The sequence below is a fragment of the Oxyura jamaicensis genome, chromosome 4, assembly GCF_011077185.1.
Source record: "Oxyura jamaicensis isolate SHBP4307 breed ruddy duck chromosome 4, BPBGC_Ojam_1.0, whole genome shotgun sequence".
Lineage (NCBI taxonomy): Eukaryota > Metazoa > Chordata > Aves > Anseriformes > Anatidae > Oxyura > Oxyura jamaicensis.
In genome coordinates this window covers 73,572,217-73,589,708 of record NC_048896.1, presented here as the reverse complement: position 1 = coordinate 73,589,708, position 17,492 = coordinate 73,572,217, and the positions used below count along the sequence as shown (strand labels likewise).

At 39.2% G+C, this 17,492-nt stretch overlaps 1 protein-coding gene across 4 annotated transcripts in view; it reads right to left on the bottom strand.

Moving 5' to 3' along the window:
• ARAP2 (ArfGAP with RhoGAP domain, ankyrin repeat and PH domain 2) overlaps positions 1 to 8,434 on the bottom strand; it is a 121,779-nt gene extending 113,345 nt beyond the window's left edge. Inside the window, exons 1-2 of one of the 4 annotated variants that reach the window (XM_035325780.1) lie at positions 8,196 to 8,434; positions 1,431 to 2,489 (exon numbers count right to left, since the gene is read on the bottom strand). In XM_035325780.1, the coding sequence (XP_035181671.1) occupies positions 1,431 to 2,338 (908 nt within the window). In that variant the 5' untranslated portion in view covers positions 2,339 to 2,489; positions 8,196 to 8,434. Of the gene's footprint in view, positions 1 to 1,430; positions 2,490 to 7,981; positions 8,002 to 8,195 lie in introns of those variants that run through there. The other 3 variants (XM_035325778.1, XM_035325779.1, XM_035325781.1) reach the window with 3 other exon arrangements.
• Between the last annotated feature and the right edge of the window lie 9,058 nt (positions 8,435 to 17,492).

The window sequence follows — 17,492 nt, the reverse complement described above, 5'->3', positions numbered from 1 at the left end:
ACCTATACTGGATGCTCTCCAATCCAATTTCCACCAGTACTGCACAGAATCCTTACGAAGATTCCGTGAACTCTGAAAACTTTCCACCTCTATCCTCTAGTTAAAATCTTTACAATTGACAAATGAAATGTCCTTTAACTGAAGAAACATCTTTTTGTCATCCTACAAAATTCCACTTAAGTTGTAGCTAGTTAAAAAATAAAAACAACTTGGTTTTCTTTTCCCCCCCCATTTCTTCCTCCTGGAATGCCTCAGAAAAGAAAAAAAAGATATGCTCCAAGCATCATTAAAATCCAAGTCTCTGTTGCTATATGAATACCAGCAGGCCAACACCTAACATGACAAACTGGCTGCATTCATTCTCCGAGTTAACAGTTAGATGACAACCAGTTTAGAAATCAGTCCAAGAGCCATCCTGAAGAAAATTGTTGCTTTAGATTGACGGTATAATATAATTTCCCCCTCCATGAAGCACCCTATTCTAACTTAAAAGAATATAAATTTTACTTCAGAGTTGTATGCTTTAATGCTAAGGCTTAAAATCATCTTCCTATGTCCACATATGCGATCCTGTCAGATAAATCCTTCTTTGTACAGATACATCCTTACAGGATGGGTACACCACACAGCACATTTAACAGGCAAGAAGACTTTTCTGAATTTTGCCTCACTTTTCAGATGAGAGTACCTTAATACATATAGTTGTGTAAAATTTCCTAGATCTTTTTAAATACAAGACTTACAAGAAAATACTAAAATTTGTTTTCTAAAAACAGTGTTTTCTGAAAGGTACAACCTTAAAAGGTATTACAATATAACCTGGATACACAATTATAACTCTTGTTTCCCTAATAAAAACACATTTTTAAGGAATAATTTTTATCCTCTTGAAATTACTGTTTTATAACCATTTTCCTGCCATGGAACAGAATTTCATTAGATGCTATTAATGAGATGCTAGCCCCAGCATATCAGTAGCATTTTGGTTTGGAATAGATTCAACAGTTTTTCATTTTAAATCTTGTTTTTGTAACATGTATTTTCATTCTTTTCCATCTGAAGAGCATACAGATTGAGTTAAAAAAAAAAAGTTTGATATAGTTGTTTTTAAACACAGGCTATTCCTAAAGCAAAGAAGATTCATTTCTTCGAAAGTAAGTAGATTCAGAGATTATAATGAGACACTATTCTAGAATTTCCCTTTATACTCCCATCTGCACTTTTGACTTGCTTAATCCTTCTTAGGTTAATTTGGCATTATTCATGTCAGAGACAAGCAATTTACAGCACATATAAAAAAATCCACAGAAAGAGAAAAAGACACCCTTTGCCCATAGACACCCTTTGTCCCTTTCCCTCCCCATCTCCCCCCCCCAAAAAAGCCCCATAATTTCTACAGCAATTCTTCACTGAAAAGAAACCGCAATTACCTTGCTGAAGTTTCAACTTTGCTTGATTCAGGGATTTCTGGCACCGGTCGATGTCTTAACATAAAAGACCGGCTTGCTCTTGGAAATCCTGTCGTGCAGTTTTGTGTACAGGAATCATATAAGTCATTGTTTATCATTTCTCCTTTAAACTTAAAGAATGGAGAGTTTGGCTCACAATCAGATGGATCATCCTCATCTGCAAGCATCAGATGTTTGTTTTCACTGTATTTTGTCTCACATGAATGAGCAAATGAAGAAGGAGGATCACAAAATGCCAAACGGCCAGCCAAGTGCTCATCAGTTTGGTATGCAGCAGCTTCTTCCAATGATGTATCCGGCTGAGCATTCATCTTAATACTTCCACTTAGACTGACAGCTTTTAGTATGCTGTCTGAATTCTGGTATAAACCAGAAAAATCCAAATTTGTAATGCTATCATCACTTGCCTCTGATAAGTTTTGCTCTCCAAGTTTGAACCTTTCTTCCCCGAAGTAAGCTTCATTAGGAAGTTGCACTGACGATGTTGCAGGTATCAAGTCAGTCTCATCTGCATTTAAATTGCTTACTGGAGAATCCTCCTCTACGAACAAATATTGCTTCTTTTCTAAACCTGTCGAGTCTTTGAGTTTTACATTTTCACGTAGAAGCGAATGTCCTTGTGTTTTTGAAAGAGCAGTGTCTAACTGCTTAAGTATCCTTCTGCGGTGCCCAGTAGGCAACACTCCCATTTGCTGAAGCACGCTGTTATTTATGCCCGTGCAATCTGTCACAATGTTATAGCCATATTCTTTAAAGTTAGGAAGATACTGCCCCAAGTTAATGTTGACCAAGAATTCTTCAATATCGGTGCCGTTGCCTGTGGATGACATGATGGCAGCTTCATTCCGAACAGCGCCCCTCACGGTCATGTAGAAATACAGTCAAGATGCAGGCATACTCAGATAACAAAGCTCTGTATTTGTTGTTGTCAGACAGCCAATGGAAAATACCAGTTTCTTTGAGACAATTCAAGTTTCTTTAGTTCACGCTGATTTTATTTATTTTTTTAAGACTGCAAACCTATAGAAAAGAGAAAGGGTATTGAAAAAAAAAAAAAAAACTCAATTCAGAGGTCTGAATTTACTTTAATCTTAAATAAAATTCTGAAAGGCTCCCTGCCATTTGTATACTTCAATTTTTAAATTGCATATACATGAAAATTTCAAGCAGGGTAAACAGCATAACCTCTCCATCCTTTTATCTTCTCCTGTACAAAGAGAAGAGCAAAATCAAAGCCTTAGCACAAGTAATAGTTTTAAAACATATAATCCTAGTAGTTACAAGATGTGAACCACTTATCTCCACACACACACTTATTATACAGTACTTGGATATAAACGGTAGAAAAAGTGAACTAAGACCAGAGCTGGAACCCATTGCCATGCTGGTGCCAATTAACTACAGAGTGCAACTTCCACTCCTTTATCTTCTGAGCCTTAAGCTTTTTAGCACAGAAACAGACTTTCAGCAGGGAAAAAGACAAAAATCACTGGCTAGAGCGTTCCCACCAAGTAAGTGCCATAACCAATACAACAGTTTGCAAAGGTAGGGCCACTTCTGAGAATGTCTGGAGAAAGAAAGAAAAAAAGAAAGTAGTAGTAGCTTGAATTATTTAAAGAACAACAGCCAGAAAGCTGTGGAGGTGATCAAAATATGCCTCACAGATCAGGCATGTGTTCTTCAAAGAACTGTCAGACAGGAACTCAGGAAACAGCTAAGTGGTAGCTTCTCTGCTCTGGCAAGGAAGCACCTCCTGTGGTCACAAACTATCAGAGGCGTAACCAGAGGCAAGTTCTGGCCTCCATGCTAGGGACCTTTGGTACCTCAAACAACCATGACAGTTTCTCCTCGGTATTTTCTAACTTAGCTCTTGCACACCCCTGATTTCACCCATTTCAGCTCTTCCTTCCTCCGTGTCCATATCCAAATCCATGGTTTGCAAAATCCAAAGCAGATGGAGAAGCTACTGTTTGGAAGGTGTTTGAGACAACCTGAAATCATGTCTCTAAAGAAGGTTTAAGACCAGCAGCAGACAACAGGTTTTTTTCCTCCTCCCTCTTCCTGTACAAAGAGTCATTTGGCTTTAGGGAAAGCTGCTGACTCTGTAGCAGCTGCCCTGGCATGCAGATACTAGCCTGGAGCAGCCTGGAAGAGAAAGAACAGCTTCAGTAGGACAGCGTAGGACCTAAATAGCAGCCTGAAAGAACAGGATTCACACGCCCAGCACACACCCAAGGTAGCAGATATTAGGTATACCTTATTCTTCAAAAATAGCTCCTGACTAAAAGGGCACTACTTATGACCTAGAATTGAAGCTCAAAAGATCGACTACTTTTATACTATATCAATTGCTCCAATAAAGGATAAAACATCTTCCTATACAATTTCCCTAATGCCTTTTGAATAAATAAGTCATTATTCAGCCAAGCAGTCATAAATAAATCTTATGCCCTGCCTCACTCCCCAAAGACATACAAACAAATACAAATTTAAAATCACGTAATCAATTGAGCACAATTGTTGTCGCTGCTATGAGTAATTGTACTCTTGTATTACTATGAAATAACTAGTTTAATCAGTAGAAGTTTCCTCTTGCAGTTTTGTAACTACCTTTATCACTCCCACGCTTTCAGAAAGAACTAATCGAAAACAGGAAAAAACTTTGCACTTACACCATATATGCGTGTGTATGTATGGCATAGTAAGGAGAAAAAGAAGTTGAATAAACCCACACTCTTCTGGAAGATGCACAAATCAGCACATTTATCACAAAAGTTCCTTTATTTACAAGAACTCTTTGGATTCTTTCCAATATATTCAACTTCATTTTTCGTGATGCATTTTTACAGCTTTGATCACTGCTTGCAAGCCTGCCAAGTAGTGACTTACAACCTTCAATATGAAAGGCATTCAATTAGACATTTTTGGAGAGAGAACTCTATAGGCCACATACCAGCCTCTTGAGAGATGAAGTCTGTTAGGGAGTTAACTCTCACTGAAAGATTCTCAAGTCATTTTAATTCTAACAGGCCTGGATTAAGCTAAACTGATTAACAATCAACTTCTAAAACAGGAATTAGATTTAACTTTGTGCTTCCTCAACCTGACCACATATCTAAGCACTCATCGTTTATTTAAAAACCTAAACCAAATGTATCTCAAAAGATACAATTCAATAGCATTGCCTCTCAGCTATTTCTAAATCCCCCCAAAATACATATATAAATACATGTTGCGTAAAGTTGAATCTTTTTTCTTAGTTTTTATAATTACTACAGAAATAACTAATGGCAGCAGAAAACATCAAACAGGCACTGTTCCACGTGCCCATTATGAAAAAAAAAAAAAAAAAAAGTACAGACACTCATATGAAAAACCACCCCCAGTTAACCAATTCCAGTTAACCAATTTCAACTTCAGTTAACCAATTTCAACTTCAATTTTGAGATACTTCATGTCTGCTGTTTCCAGAACTTCCCGGATAGTTCGGGGTTTTGTGGTCTTTAACCCTGAGGTGTTAGCGTTTATTTTCAAACGGCATCATTCTCCAAATCTCTCCACCTCCAACAGTAACAAAAAAGGCACTTAAGTAGCTTCTATTTACTTACACACACTCTGCTCCATATCTTAGTATTGTTTTTTCTACATGCAACAGCTTTGCCAACATCTTAATCTGGAACACCTCCATCCTGCTACTTCAGGCACTCCAACAGCCATGTATTACTGGTTATTTGGATCCTAACCCGTCTCCGTATGAACCACAATACAATGAACAGGATTACCAAGCACAGAACAAACTTTGTTTCTAAATGCGAAGAACATAATTTCTTTTTGTTGCATATTTTCCAGCATAATACATAGCAGACCGAGAAAGGAAGAAACTGCTCACTGAGACGACGTTTTGACCACAAAATGCCAGCAATGCTGGCAGCTGAAGCCAAAGCCATTTTTTTGTTTCAGGAGTTTCTAAAAGTTGCTGTAGTTGAAGCACTTCTGAAGACGTGCTATAGATCTGACCTACCTACACAGCTCAGTGAATGATATACAAATATTGATGGTGAAACTTACTGGTATTTGTGGATCTGAGGGTTTTCCTTACTTTGGTTTGAATGCTCAGATGATACTTAAAATAAAACACAACTGAGTAAATATGAATCTATGATGCACATAATCAGTGAGTATTTGTAACAGGCTGGAAGATAAATACTACATCATGTCTTCTGTTGTGATCTTTTATCCTTACTACAGTCTTTAGCTCAAGAAGTGTACAGAAAAACAGAACTCAGAAGTTCTATTCCCCACCTTATCCAAAATAGTAAACTATTTCAAATAAATGAGTAAGACTCCGTAACTTTAACCATAGAATAATTCATACAAACACGGTTTGTACAATATTACATATAAAGATGCAGTGACCATATATAAATGACATATACCTGTTTGTACATTGACTTTCACGTCAGTAATTGTACCACTATGGAAATTTAAGTAAAAAGAAGTCTTAAAGGTTAGTTCACACGGTCACATACATCCTGCAAAACAAAGCTTTTACTCTCAGCAGCAGGGCAAAATAGATTGTCCCATAGTATTCGACAGAAATAAGCATAAAAAAAAAGAGAGGAAAATTTGATCTTTCTTAAATAAAAAAGATTCTAAGGGCACTGTCATATCCTCTGATGTAGAGTCACATAGACAAAAGCCACTCATTCAACACATTCACACAAATCGGGAGAATGCTGTAGTGGGTATATGAAATAAAACTTCTTGGAAGACACTTGACTATTCAATTTTACAGAAATATGTGTACAATGTCCAAATTGCTATGTGGAAAAAGCAATACAAAGGAATCCATCTGGGCTTCTCTTCTAAGAAAATATGCTTTTGGCATGTGATAAATTGCCATTTGTTCTGCACATCATAAGCCTTATATGGGATCATCCAACGTTCTTCCCCAGATGACGATGTTTCTCAAACTCTATTTGAAATGATTTTCCCATCCTTCCTTTTCTCCTCTTGCAGAAGGGACTCAGACAATGAGGTAGAAGAACTCAGAGCGGCATACCAGTTCTTTCTGTTTTGCAGAAAAGAGCAGCTACATGGCCTCCAAGAACACACGACAACATTGGCACAGAAGAAAAAAATACACAATTTTCAGGACACTTCCTCACACAGAGGATATGTTCTTGTGCCTAACATTTCAAAAAACTGTGCCAACTGATACGGCCTCCACTCCACGATTTTGAGCTTGGAGAAGTCTGCAAGACGACGCTGATTGGAAGGTGCGTGCAGATAAATGAGTTTATGTTGAAGCAAGCCAGCCAACTTTTAACAAAATGCACAAACAGAAGGATATAGCTGAATACAGAAGTACTCAAATGAGTGTTTCTCATTACTCAACACTCAAATGAGACTTTCTTCTTCCTTTTTAAGAAAACTACTGATACCAGCCTAAAGAAATCTTCCGAAGGGCACAGCAAGCCAGTCACACTTCCAGTGATGAGTTCAACAAATACAAGGAAGTTCAGGCTTGCTAAGTTACAAATAAGTGTGGGGAAAAATAATAATAATAATAAAACAACTTCTCTAGGATTTACCAAGGAACAGAATTACATCTGTGGTGGTCAGTTTCACCCTCCCATCGTGCTTGACTGCATGCAAATCAGCAAGATTAGCAGGGTTAGAAGCGCTGTAGATCATTACAGATCTTTCTTTCCGGCATGCTCATAAAAAAAAATCCTCTGAAGTGACCATTTTAAAGGTGTCACTTATTGAATTAGCATTTGGGTCAACAGAGAGCAAGGTAACCAATGGCAACCAGTGCAGTTCCTTGCCCAAAAGCAGCGAAGTTACTTAGTTCAACACGATTACGAAATACCTTCCAGCACATCCTCCGCTCAAATAGTTTCCTCGTTCTTATTTATTTATTTCGGAAGGTTTCTGTTTCAGAGGGAAGCTCAGCCACCTTCGCCGCCTCGGAGCGAAGGCTCCGGCCGCCCGAAATTCCTGTGGAGCAACTGGCGGCGTCGGCAGCGCGGCTCTGCCTGCGCGGCGCGCACCGGGGCGGCACCGGCCGGGCACCCTCCGGCGAGTTGCTGCGGCAACACGGGGCTGCCACGTCCCGGCTCTGCCTTTCCTATCAGTAAGGGCATCCCTGCGCTGTTGCACTCCGCCGCAGCGAGCTTCACGCACCGTCCGGTAAAACTCGCAGGCAGCTTAACGAGAACCCTGTGCCTAACTTCCCAGAAAGTACTCGGAGTAAATAAATACACCACAAAGCGCCCTACCTCGGCTGGCATTTACATACGGACCGTTAAAACGATTAATCCGAGAAGCACACAGGCGGGGAAACGCACGCTACCTGCCGACTTGGCCCCCAGGCTCCAGCTCCCGCATCCGCCCCAGCCCCCTCCGGCGGCACCCCCGGCCCACCCCGGGGAGCCTCCCGAGCAGGCCGGGTCGGGCCGAGCCGGGCTGGGCGCTCCTCACCTTGCGCCCCTCGGCGGCTGGCTTACCTCCTGGCAACGAGCAGCCACGGAGGAGAAGAAGGAGAGGGCCTGAGACCGCTTGGCCTCCCTCCTCTCCCCCTGCTCGCTCGTTTTCTCCTTCCTTCCTGCCCGCCAGCCTGCCTCCACACCCCACCCCACCCCCGCGCTGCTCCCCGGCGAGCCGCGCCCGCGGCGCTCCGCTCCCTTCCCTCCCCTTCCCTCCCTCCGGAGGCGGCCGCACCTGGGCTGGCGGGACGGTGTGCTGCCTCAGGAGCCCGGCCGAGGGCTCGGGGAACGCTGCCTGCCCCACACCACGACCCCGGGGTTCTCCTTTCCCCCCCGGGGGTCGTGGGGCGAGATGGCCGCGGGGCTCCCCCCAGCGGAGCCCCGCCGAGGGCGCAGCGCCCTCACGCCTCGCTTGGCTGGGTGAAATTAGGAAGCTTGAAGTAACGCGTGTGACTTGTCCCGCTTCTAGGAACTCGCCCGCACCCGTGAGATAGTGATACGCTGGCGAAAGTCGCTTTTTATTACACAAAACGAGAGCGAAAAGTGCTTTGACGCGCTCCGGCGGCCGCCCCCCTCGCACTGTGTGGGCCCCGAGCTCCTCGAGGTGAGGCTGGGGAGGCCCCGGGGGCCTCTGCGGAAACAGCCGAGGTCTACCCCGAAAAACAGGCCAGTAAATCCCTCCTTAGGAGCAAGTGAACTTGCGTTCTTCTGCCTGCTGCAAAGATTGCTTATTGCATGCTAACTACAGCCTTACTAAGAAGCCCGACTTACACCGAGGCTGTTAAAGATCATCAGTGGCTGAGGAGCACCATGGTAGTAAAATGAGGTTTCAAATCACAACTTTGAACGAAAGCAACTTTTTCATTCTCCAGTTCCCCACTGAAACAAGTGAAGTTCAGCATTACAGAGCTAATCCCACCCGTGCCCAAACCCTTCCAAAAATCCTGCTGCGCACCCTAGCTATTAAATGCTAAATACCAGTCTACTAAAAAATGCAGTTAATCTCCCAAACTTGTATTACTAAAGCAAATTTTATGGTAAGAAAGTCTTACACCAGTGCAAACTTTTGTTTTTATTTTTTCTAGGTAACCTAAATAAATTCATTATTTTCTTGACTGACTTTCTATTAATCATTTTGCCGAGCCTGGCTCAATGTCATTCCCACTCATTTGCACATGGACCTATATGTTTCCAAACTAAGTTGCTGCACAAATGTGACCCAGGTAGGTACACAAACACCCTTTTTGGCCATAGCCTTTCTGGATTGTAATCTAAGGGCTCACAGATTCATCTGATCACAGATTTGCCCAAGATCCTGAGCTAAGCCTAGCTTCCTTTCAGAACAGTAAGAATGCCAATGAATGCTGACTTAGAAAAGGAATTTTAACCACAGAAATTTAAAATATTTGAAAGATTCATATCTTGTAAACAACAAAAGACTTGCCTTCTTTGCAAGGCTTACCTTACCATGCAAGCGTCCACTTCATTAGCAGTTCACATTGGGCTGAATTTCTCTTTCCTGAACATTTTTAGGTATGGCAGTTGATTAATACCCTTGAACTCTTCTCTATCAAGAAAGTCCAAGTCCTTCTATAAAGCCCACCTTTCCTTCTCTTCCACGAGCCCCATGTGATTTGCCCATGTAAGTGAACCAGCAGCAGAGACTACAGATGACAGGCCCCTTGGTGTTTAAAACAGCTGTCACTATCACATGGAACTCACAAAAAGAGGCTGTGCTCAGCATATTTACATTTGTGCATTAATAGCATCTTCCCTCAAAGTATAACGTGGCGCTGCACCCTGACACGCTGTGTTTCAACCAGAACTAGCCACTTTTCTTTTCTTGACCACTAACTAGATGAGAACACAAGATCTGAGATTGGGTGGGGGGGGGGGGGGGGGGCGGGGGGAGCGGGGGACATGCTGTTTTAGTAGTGTAATTTATCAGATTCTAAGAAAGTTCTCAAGTCTATGGCATACAGTTCTCTGTAATGGAGCATGAAATGGCAGCTTTCTACCATTGTGGTAAAGCAAAACTAAAACTAACTAACTAAATAATCTTTCGCATATCTAAAAGGAAACCACAACTTCTTAATTCTGATGTAATTCAGATATGACATAAAGCCATAAAGCACAGTACTATTCTAAGGCTTGTTGATATTCTTGAGTTTTGTAAATCTGTTGACAGGTTTAACAACTGCAGAGATTTTATTATCTGATAATTTCCTCAGCCCATGAGTTTCTATGTTGCTATCATGAAAATTTTTTAGGTCGGTACTGTTTTTTAAGTAGGTGAAGATAAAGTTTTGGTTTAGAGATTCATTTTAAGTGGAAGTTGCAATACTTTTGCTATGCCCTTTAGAAGTTATTAGTGCCTTTTGTATCCTAAAATGTGTATGGCCATACAAGGTGAACACATAGTGAACACATCAAGTTTGCTTTCCCATTCAGAATAATGATTACATAAACCTTCAAGATAATCTTGTTTTCCAGCAGTTGAGATTAACCTGATTATTTTTAATATGATTAGTCCATAAGAATAACCAAGTAAGTCTGTGTTTAACTGAAGATGGAATATCATCTAAATTGTAAAGGAGTTCACCCACAGAATATTAATCAACCCCAGACTTCCACACTCCATCTGTGTGGTCTGTCATAAATTAAAGTATATATTTGCCTCACTACTGTGCATTAAGCTGGTAATGCAACTAATTCAAACTCATCAGCCATTTTCCATTTTTCCAGATATTGTCATTTTTGGATCTATCTTTAAAACTAATCAGTTCTGTTGCTGTGTATTTTGGATTTAAGTACTCTAACTGCACAAACAGCAAGTTGCTGAGATAAACTAGGGCTCCCTTTATTGATTGTGTACAAGTAGATCTGATATTGTACATGAGATTTAGCAGCTATCTAAAATATACAGAAAAACTGAGTTTATGTCTTTTTATATGATTATTTAACTCTGTTGTAAAAACAGCACAAACTAACATTGAAAACAGTCTGAACAAGATGCAAAGAACTACTTTAAAGCTTGGTCTTCTGCAATCTTCTCAGTCTCGTTACGTTTAAAGCAGAAGTAATAAAACTCATCCACCAGTCCCTCAAGGTGTTGAGAAGATTAAACGTATTTAGTTTTTGGAGTTCTTACACATTATAAGAAATTAAATGTTAGCTACATCTCAAACAACCAGCAGATGAATGCCAACCAGGTCTTTTATGATTGGAGCTTAAGTACTATTGTTATAGTATTGTTCATAAAATATCATGAAAACTAATCTTGGAAATTAAATCATGCACTGTAATTTATCAAAAGCAGAGTTCTAGCATGAGGTAACATTTCACACAGGATAAGACAAAAAAAAAAAAACTGTAAAGACTCAGAAAAAAATAATTGATAGGACTGTAGTTAAGAATGAGCACAGGTTTTGAGAAATCTAGGTTCAGTTTTTGTATCTGTTCTCAACTGTTTCTGTGGCTTTGGGATTTATATTGGCCAGTTGTTCAGTGCATTATAATTGTTAACTTTTGTATGTCTCGCTGGACACCAACCTGAATTTCAACTTAGACCTATAAACTAGTTCAACACATACCACATTTTTCAAGTGTAACTGTCTAATAGTCAATCTGATTTCCAAGAAGCATCATAGATATATCATATGACACATTTGTATCTTCAGACTATCACTTTATAAACTAGTTGATGTTATTCCTCACAGGTGTGCAAACATAGTCATTGTGGTTTTAGCCATTTTATTTCATTTACATTTGACCTTACGCAGTCTCTGTTTTCTTAAAACTACTGATGGACTCATGCGGTAGTCCCTTTAAGTCGTTCTGATATCGATAATGCTGCTTTTGAAACTAATTACATAACACTAGTGGAACAATACGGTTTACTGATTAGTTTTACAGCATACTGATTCTTTTTTTCTTTCCCTCACCAATGCAGGTGACAGTTACATTAGAATTAATTTTCTGTCTCATGTATTGTATATCGCACTTGAGTGCACATGCAAAGTCCCCTAAAGGTAGGAAGCTATTTGGATCAACTGAAATACTCTGAGAATAACAAAAACAGTAATTAGATTTGCTCCAAAAGCACCTCTCGTATTGTGGTGAGGAGTTAGTCAGAAATATTGAATTTGACCTCACTCTCAATGGGAGTCTGCAAATATGGCAATTCAAAATACATCCCTGCTACAATGTGAGATTTCTGGAAGGTCCACCCACGGCCTTAGGCCAACGCACACCCTACAGCACTTCCCTGGACTAATACCCTCTATGTCCCAGCTCTTAAGCCAGCACCCGAACTTGCAGATACTGCCCTGTGGGTTGGTGACCCCCACTTTCACATACATTTTTAATGTGCTTCATCTGCAGGCAACATGAGAATTTTGCCTGCAGTACTGCTTTATTTAAATTCATTGCTTACGGGGAAGTAAAAGCATCTTCTATGTATAAGACTCACCTGAGTTCACAAGCCTGAAAATGAAAACAGCAGATTTATTCTAGCAAAGCAAGAGGGTTAAGCTCTTGCTTCAAATGAAAGACATATTAAAAAAAAAATCAAATTTAAAAAATACCTGACATCAATCTCTCGCTCTAGTTGTCACTTAGGGTTTCTCCAAGACATCTCTCACTAGAAAAGCTGCAGGGGCAGCTTCAACACTTTGTTTTCAGAGTGCCTGTGTTCAGTGTGGGACCTCATCCTGCCACTTCTGTCTCTCATTTATATTTAACAGTTTTCTAGTAGCTTTTGAATACAAATGCATCTTCAAAGCATGTGGTAAGTTCTTATTATTTCTTTGCTATTGCTCTCATTTACGGGACCTTGTTACCTTGACATAACTTCCTGTCACCTTTGAAAAATCTAATGGAGCATTCTTAAATTTATTTGAAAATGAATCTCTCTGAGAAACTTTCCTAAACATCAGAGCACTAACTTCTCCCACATTCAACTTTTGTGCTGTTGACTGAATTGTAATGAATCATTAGGTTTTATCTACACAGCACTGGTTTGCTCGCATTCTACAGAAACCACATATGACACATTTAAAGATGCTGTTAGTTTTAAAGGTCACTCTTTCAAATACCTCCTTCCCACTTTTATATTATTTGTTGCTTGCACAAATTTGGCATGGAAAGTAATGAAGCATACTAGACAGCACAGAACTATTTTTAGAGAAAAACTTTCCAAAGTACAATCACAGTAAAAATTGCATATACTTCATAATAATTTCATGTTTTTCTTTAGGTCTGGTGAAACACATTATATCTCTTATGTTTTCTCTTTCCCCCAGACAAGCAAACAAACAAATAAACAACCCCCCCAAACAGCTTATAAATAAGTTCTGCTGAAATAGGTCCCACTAAGCCACTTACATCTGGATTGACCTTGCTACTTTTTCACCTTCATATGCTCAGAAAATTTCATACTTCTTTTAAGGATTGCATTGTACCAAGGGTATCTCTTAAGAGCAATGAGGGTTTAACTCCATTGTTGAGGAGAGCAGTATAACTGAGACTCAGACTTTGTCAACGGGAAAAGAAACAGCATGAAGTGAAAACAACACTTTCATGTCAGGTTTCTATGATCTCTCCCTTTCTAAAACTTAATTAAAATTGCAATTAAATAAGTGTCACCTCAATATTGGATAGAAAAAACTACAGTTTTTCTTATATAATTAAATACTAACATTAAAACAACATCAATCATGTTTAATAACTACAAAATATTATTGCTGATCACATCAAAATGCATTTTTCTTTCAAGAATTAATTTTTCCCAAAGGCTATAATCAAGTTATTACTTAATCTTGTAAAATGAGACAAACAGCAAAGAGGCTGTGGAAATTATGAGCTTCTCCAGGTGAACAGTTAATCATGCTTCTGGCCCCTCAGAGATGCTGGTAATCTTGTACTTTCCTTATGAAATAAGTGAAAAGCCAATGTGTCACACAAAGGCTTGATTTCAGATAATTCAGTTTTGTATGCACAAATAAAAAACCTACACAAGATCAAAAACTTGACTAAATCTTTTTGCTTTATGCACATTGTTATGGAAATCAAATTACATATTCTGCTCAGCTAGCGCAGTACAAAACTTACCCCTTGCTTACAAATGCTCAGAATTCTGGAGGCCTTATCAGTTCTTGTGCACAGAGCAAACTGAAAATGAAATAAATTTTAAAATAAAGGAAATTCTAGTTTAAATTAATGCACTAAAACCCTTCATTGCCATTTGTACAGTACACCAAAGGTCTATGTGAGCACAGAAAAAAAGATGTAATGAGAACTGATTAGACTATTTCATTCTATAGCTAGGGAAAGGCCACTTTTTCTTTTGTGCCATCTAAACTCACTTCTCTTGCACTTTCAAGAAACTGTCCATTGTAAGTGAATCATCAGTAAAAGCGGCTTGTATTTCTTTCACAAAACTGAGGTACAGGGAATGCATATTACAGCTCATGATGGATTTCAGGCAGAGTAGGTTTCCAGCTAAATCAAGATTATCTTCTGTAGAAGAATGCAAATAGGACAATATAGTGTATAGATTTGAGAAGTATGTATTACTATTTTTATCTTCCCTTTCATTCTTAGTTTTTTCAAGTCCTGATTAGATGGAATAAAAGTTCCTCTTGCAACTCAGAGTTATATATTGCTATTTTTATTCATTCTTCTCAGATTTCATAGGTCTATGTTCAAGTACTAAAGGACAAATTAGATGGAATAGAAGTTCCTCTTTCCACTCAGAAGTTACCAAAGATGGTGAGGACTCATAATGCTGAGTCCCAGTCTGCAATCTTGTCCTGGTTTTGCTGGGAGAGTTAATTTTTCTCATAGTAGCTGGTATGATGCTGTGTTTTTGATTTACAATGAAACACCAATGTTTTAGCTGTTGCTGAGCAGTGCTTACACAGAGCCAAGGACTTTGCAGCTTCTTGTGCTGCCCTGCCAGTGTGGAGGCTGGGGGTGCACAAGGAGTGGGGGGGGGGGGGGGGGGGGGGGACACAAAGAACCAGGACAGCTGGTCCAAACTGGCCAAAGAGACATTTCATACCATATGGCCTCATGCTGTACAATAAAACTGGGGGGAGTTGGCTGGGATGACTGTTTGTGCTGGGCATCATCGGTCAGCAGGTAGTGAACAATTGCATTGTGCATTAATTACTTTTCTTTTTTGCATTAATACTTTTCTTCCTCCTTTCTAAACTCTCCTTATGTTAACCCATTTGCAGTTTTACCTTTTGCAGCTCTCTCCCCCATCCTACAGGCGAGGAGTGAGTGAATGGCTGTGTGGTGCCTCCCAGGTTAAACCATAACAAACCTATTTGTCTTTGGTCTGTAAATAGACAGTATTTGTTACCATGGCATATTATTCAAAATACTGATTAACAGTTATCAACAATTAATCTAAAAGGCAGTGCATAGAGAATGTAAGATTGTTTTGTTCTGATTTCCAGATCACAAAGCTAACCTACAGCCATGCCTATGCACAGATTGGCACAGATCATGGTTCTAGAACATGATCCCATGTTCTTTATGTTAACTCTACCCAAGCATAGTTGAGTATGGCTTTCTCTACATTGTTTACCTAAAACCTCCTCAGATGCTAACATAAATGTAAAGGCAAATTCAGAGCCCACAGCATCATTTAGCACAGGCTCAGACTTTCCTACCTACCACATGCTGGAGCTTTGCCTTTCATACCATTAGGCTCATGCACACTGAATCATTGGCATGATGACTTAACATCAAGTACTGGGACAGCACTACGAGAGATATAGCTTTCTAATCATACTTTTTTTCTGTAATTACATATTCCAAGGTGATTATGACTTCCTTCAAAGCATCCAGCACTGGTCATTATGGTATGGACCATCCACAAGAGCAAATAATATAATTCCTATGGCACAGTACATCTATAGCACCATCTTTGTTTCTCTTATACTGTAATTATCTTCTCACTTCGGCCTTAGAATACGAAAAACAGGAAAAAGAAAAAATAAACCTTTATATGTATTTTCAAGTATGAAAAGATCAATAAACGCAGCAAAATACATTTATTGTTACGTACTGAACTTTGTATTATACACAGAATATAAAGATAGAATTTACTTTGTCTGCATCACACACTCTAATCTCTTTTCCTAGCAGAGCAAAGTCCACTTTGTTATCAGCTATGCAACATTGTTAAGGTATTCTGAAAAGAACATATACATGCATCTGCTAAACAATAATAACTGTATTTAAATGTATACTTTGCTCCCTATTTTTCTAAATTGTATATGTTTTTCCTCATACATCCATGGCCATTATTTAAAATGGATGTGAAAGCTCTTGTAAGGACTCTTTGAACAGTTAAGAGAATATTGTTAAAAGTGAAAGTAACTAAGGTATATAAATTGTTTTAAAACAATGTCCAGCATGGAGCCAATTTTCTATTATATTTCTGTCTTGCTGATGTAGGTTTGCTAAAGAGTAGTATCACTCTTCAAAACAGCAAAATTCAATGGAGAACTAAGCTCTCAGGATGAGTGCACAGCTCTCTTGTTATTAGTTCTTTCACAAAATGCAAATAAATAAAGAACCCAAGAGCTGCAAATGCACAATTTAGAAACAATTTTACATCTACCACAATTTTTCTTGCACTTACTTCTTACACATTGTCTCGTGATTGTTTGAATTTTCTGCCCTTTATATTACCTACCCAGGCACAGGGCCCTGTTTTGACAATGGGGTTGCAGGAGGACACCCACAGGTCTCTTTCCCTGTGAGTCTGTTGTAAAACTATCCACGTGTAATGGTAAACACAATAACTGTGTCTTCATCTTACCCCTAAGAGCTTGATTCTTTTTCAGCTAAAGGATAGACTTTTTGCAGGAACTTCTAGTGAGGCTGGGGCTATTTTTTACTGAAATGTAGCATTTGCAGCATGCTCAGAAAGTTTCAGATGTGGCCCAGCTGTCACCTGACATCACCCAGTGAGGCTGGTCTGGGCCACAAAGGCTTGTAGGGCCCTGAACGCTACAACCAGATTTGATTGCTTTGGGCAAGAGCTTGTGCCACATAATAAAAGACTAATTTGTCTTAAATATATTTATATTTCTCAATACCTGCCAGTTCCATTCACAAACACAAGCCTTAAGTTGTAATACTATTAAACAACATCAAAGATAACTAATAAATTCCAGATACATAATTTTTCATCATTCTTCAAGTAAGGAAAAAATGGTAAATTATTATTAAAATACCACAAACAGGCTTTCAGTGACCATAGGCATAGATTATGGTTAGCACCATGGTTAGCACAATTGAAATTCTAATAAGGGCCTATCTTTGTTTGACAGAAACTATGTTTCTGCTATATAAATAGCTGAACTTAAAACCTTCAAACAGATCATCAAACAATCAAACTATATATGCTCTTACTGTTGAAGAGTAAAAAAGCGGAAGAGTCAACTGTAATGAGTGGTCTTTACTACTTCATTTTCCTTCTAGTGATCTGATGTATAATCATGAGTATAAA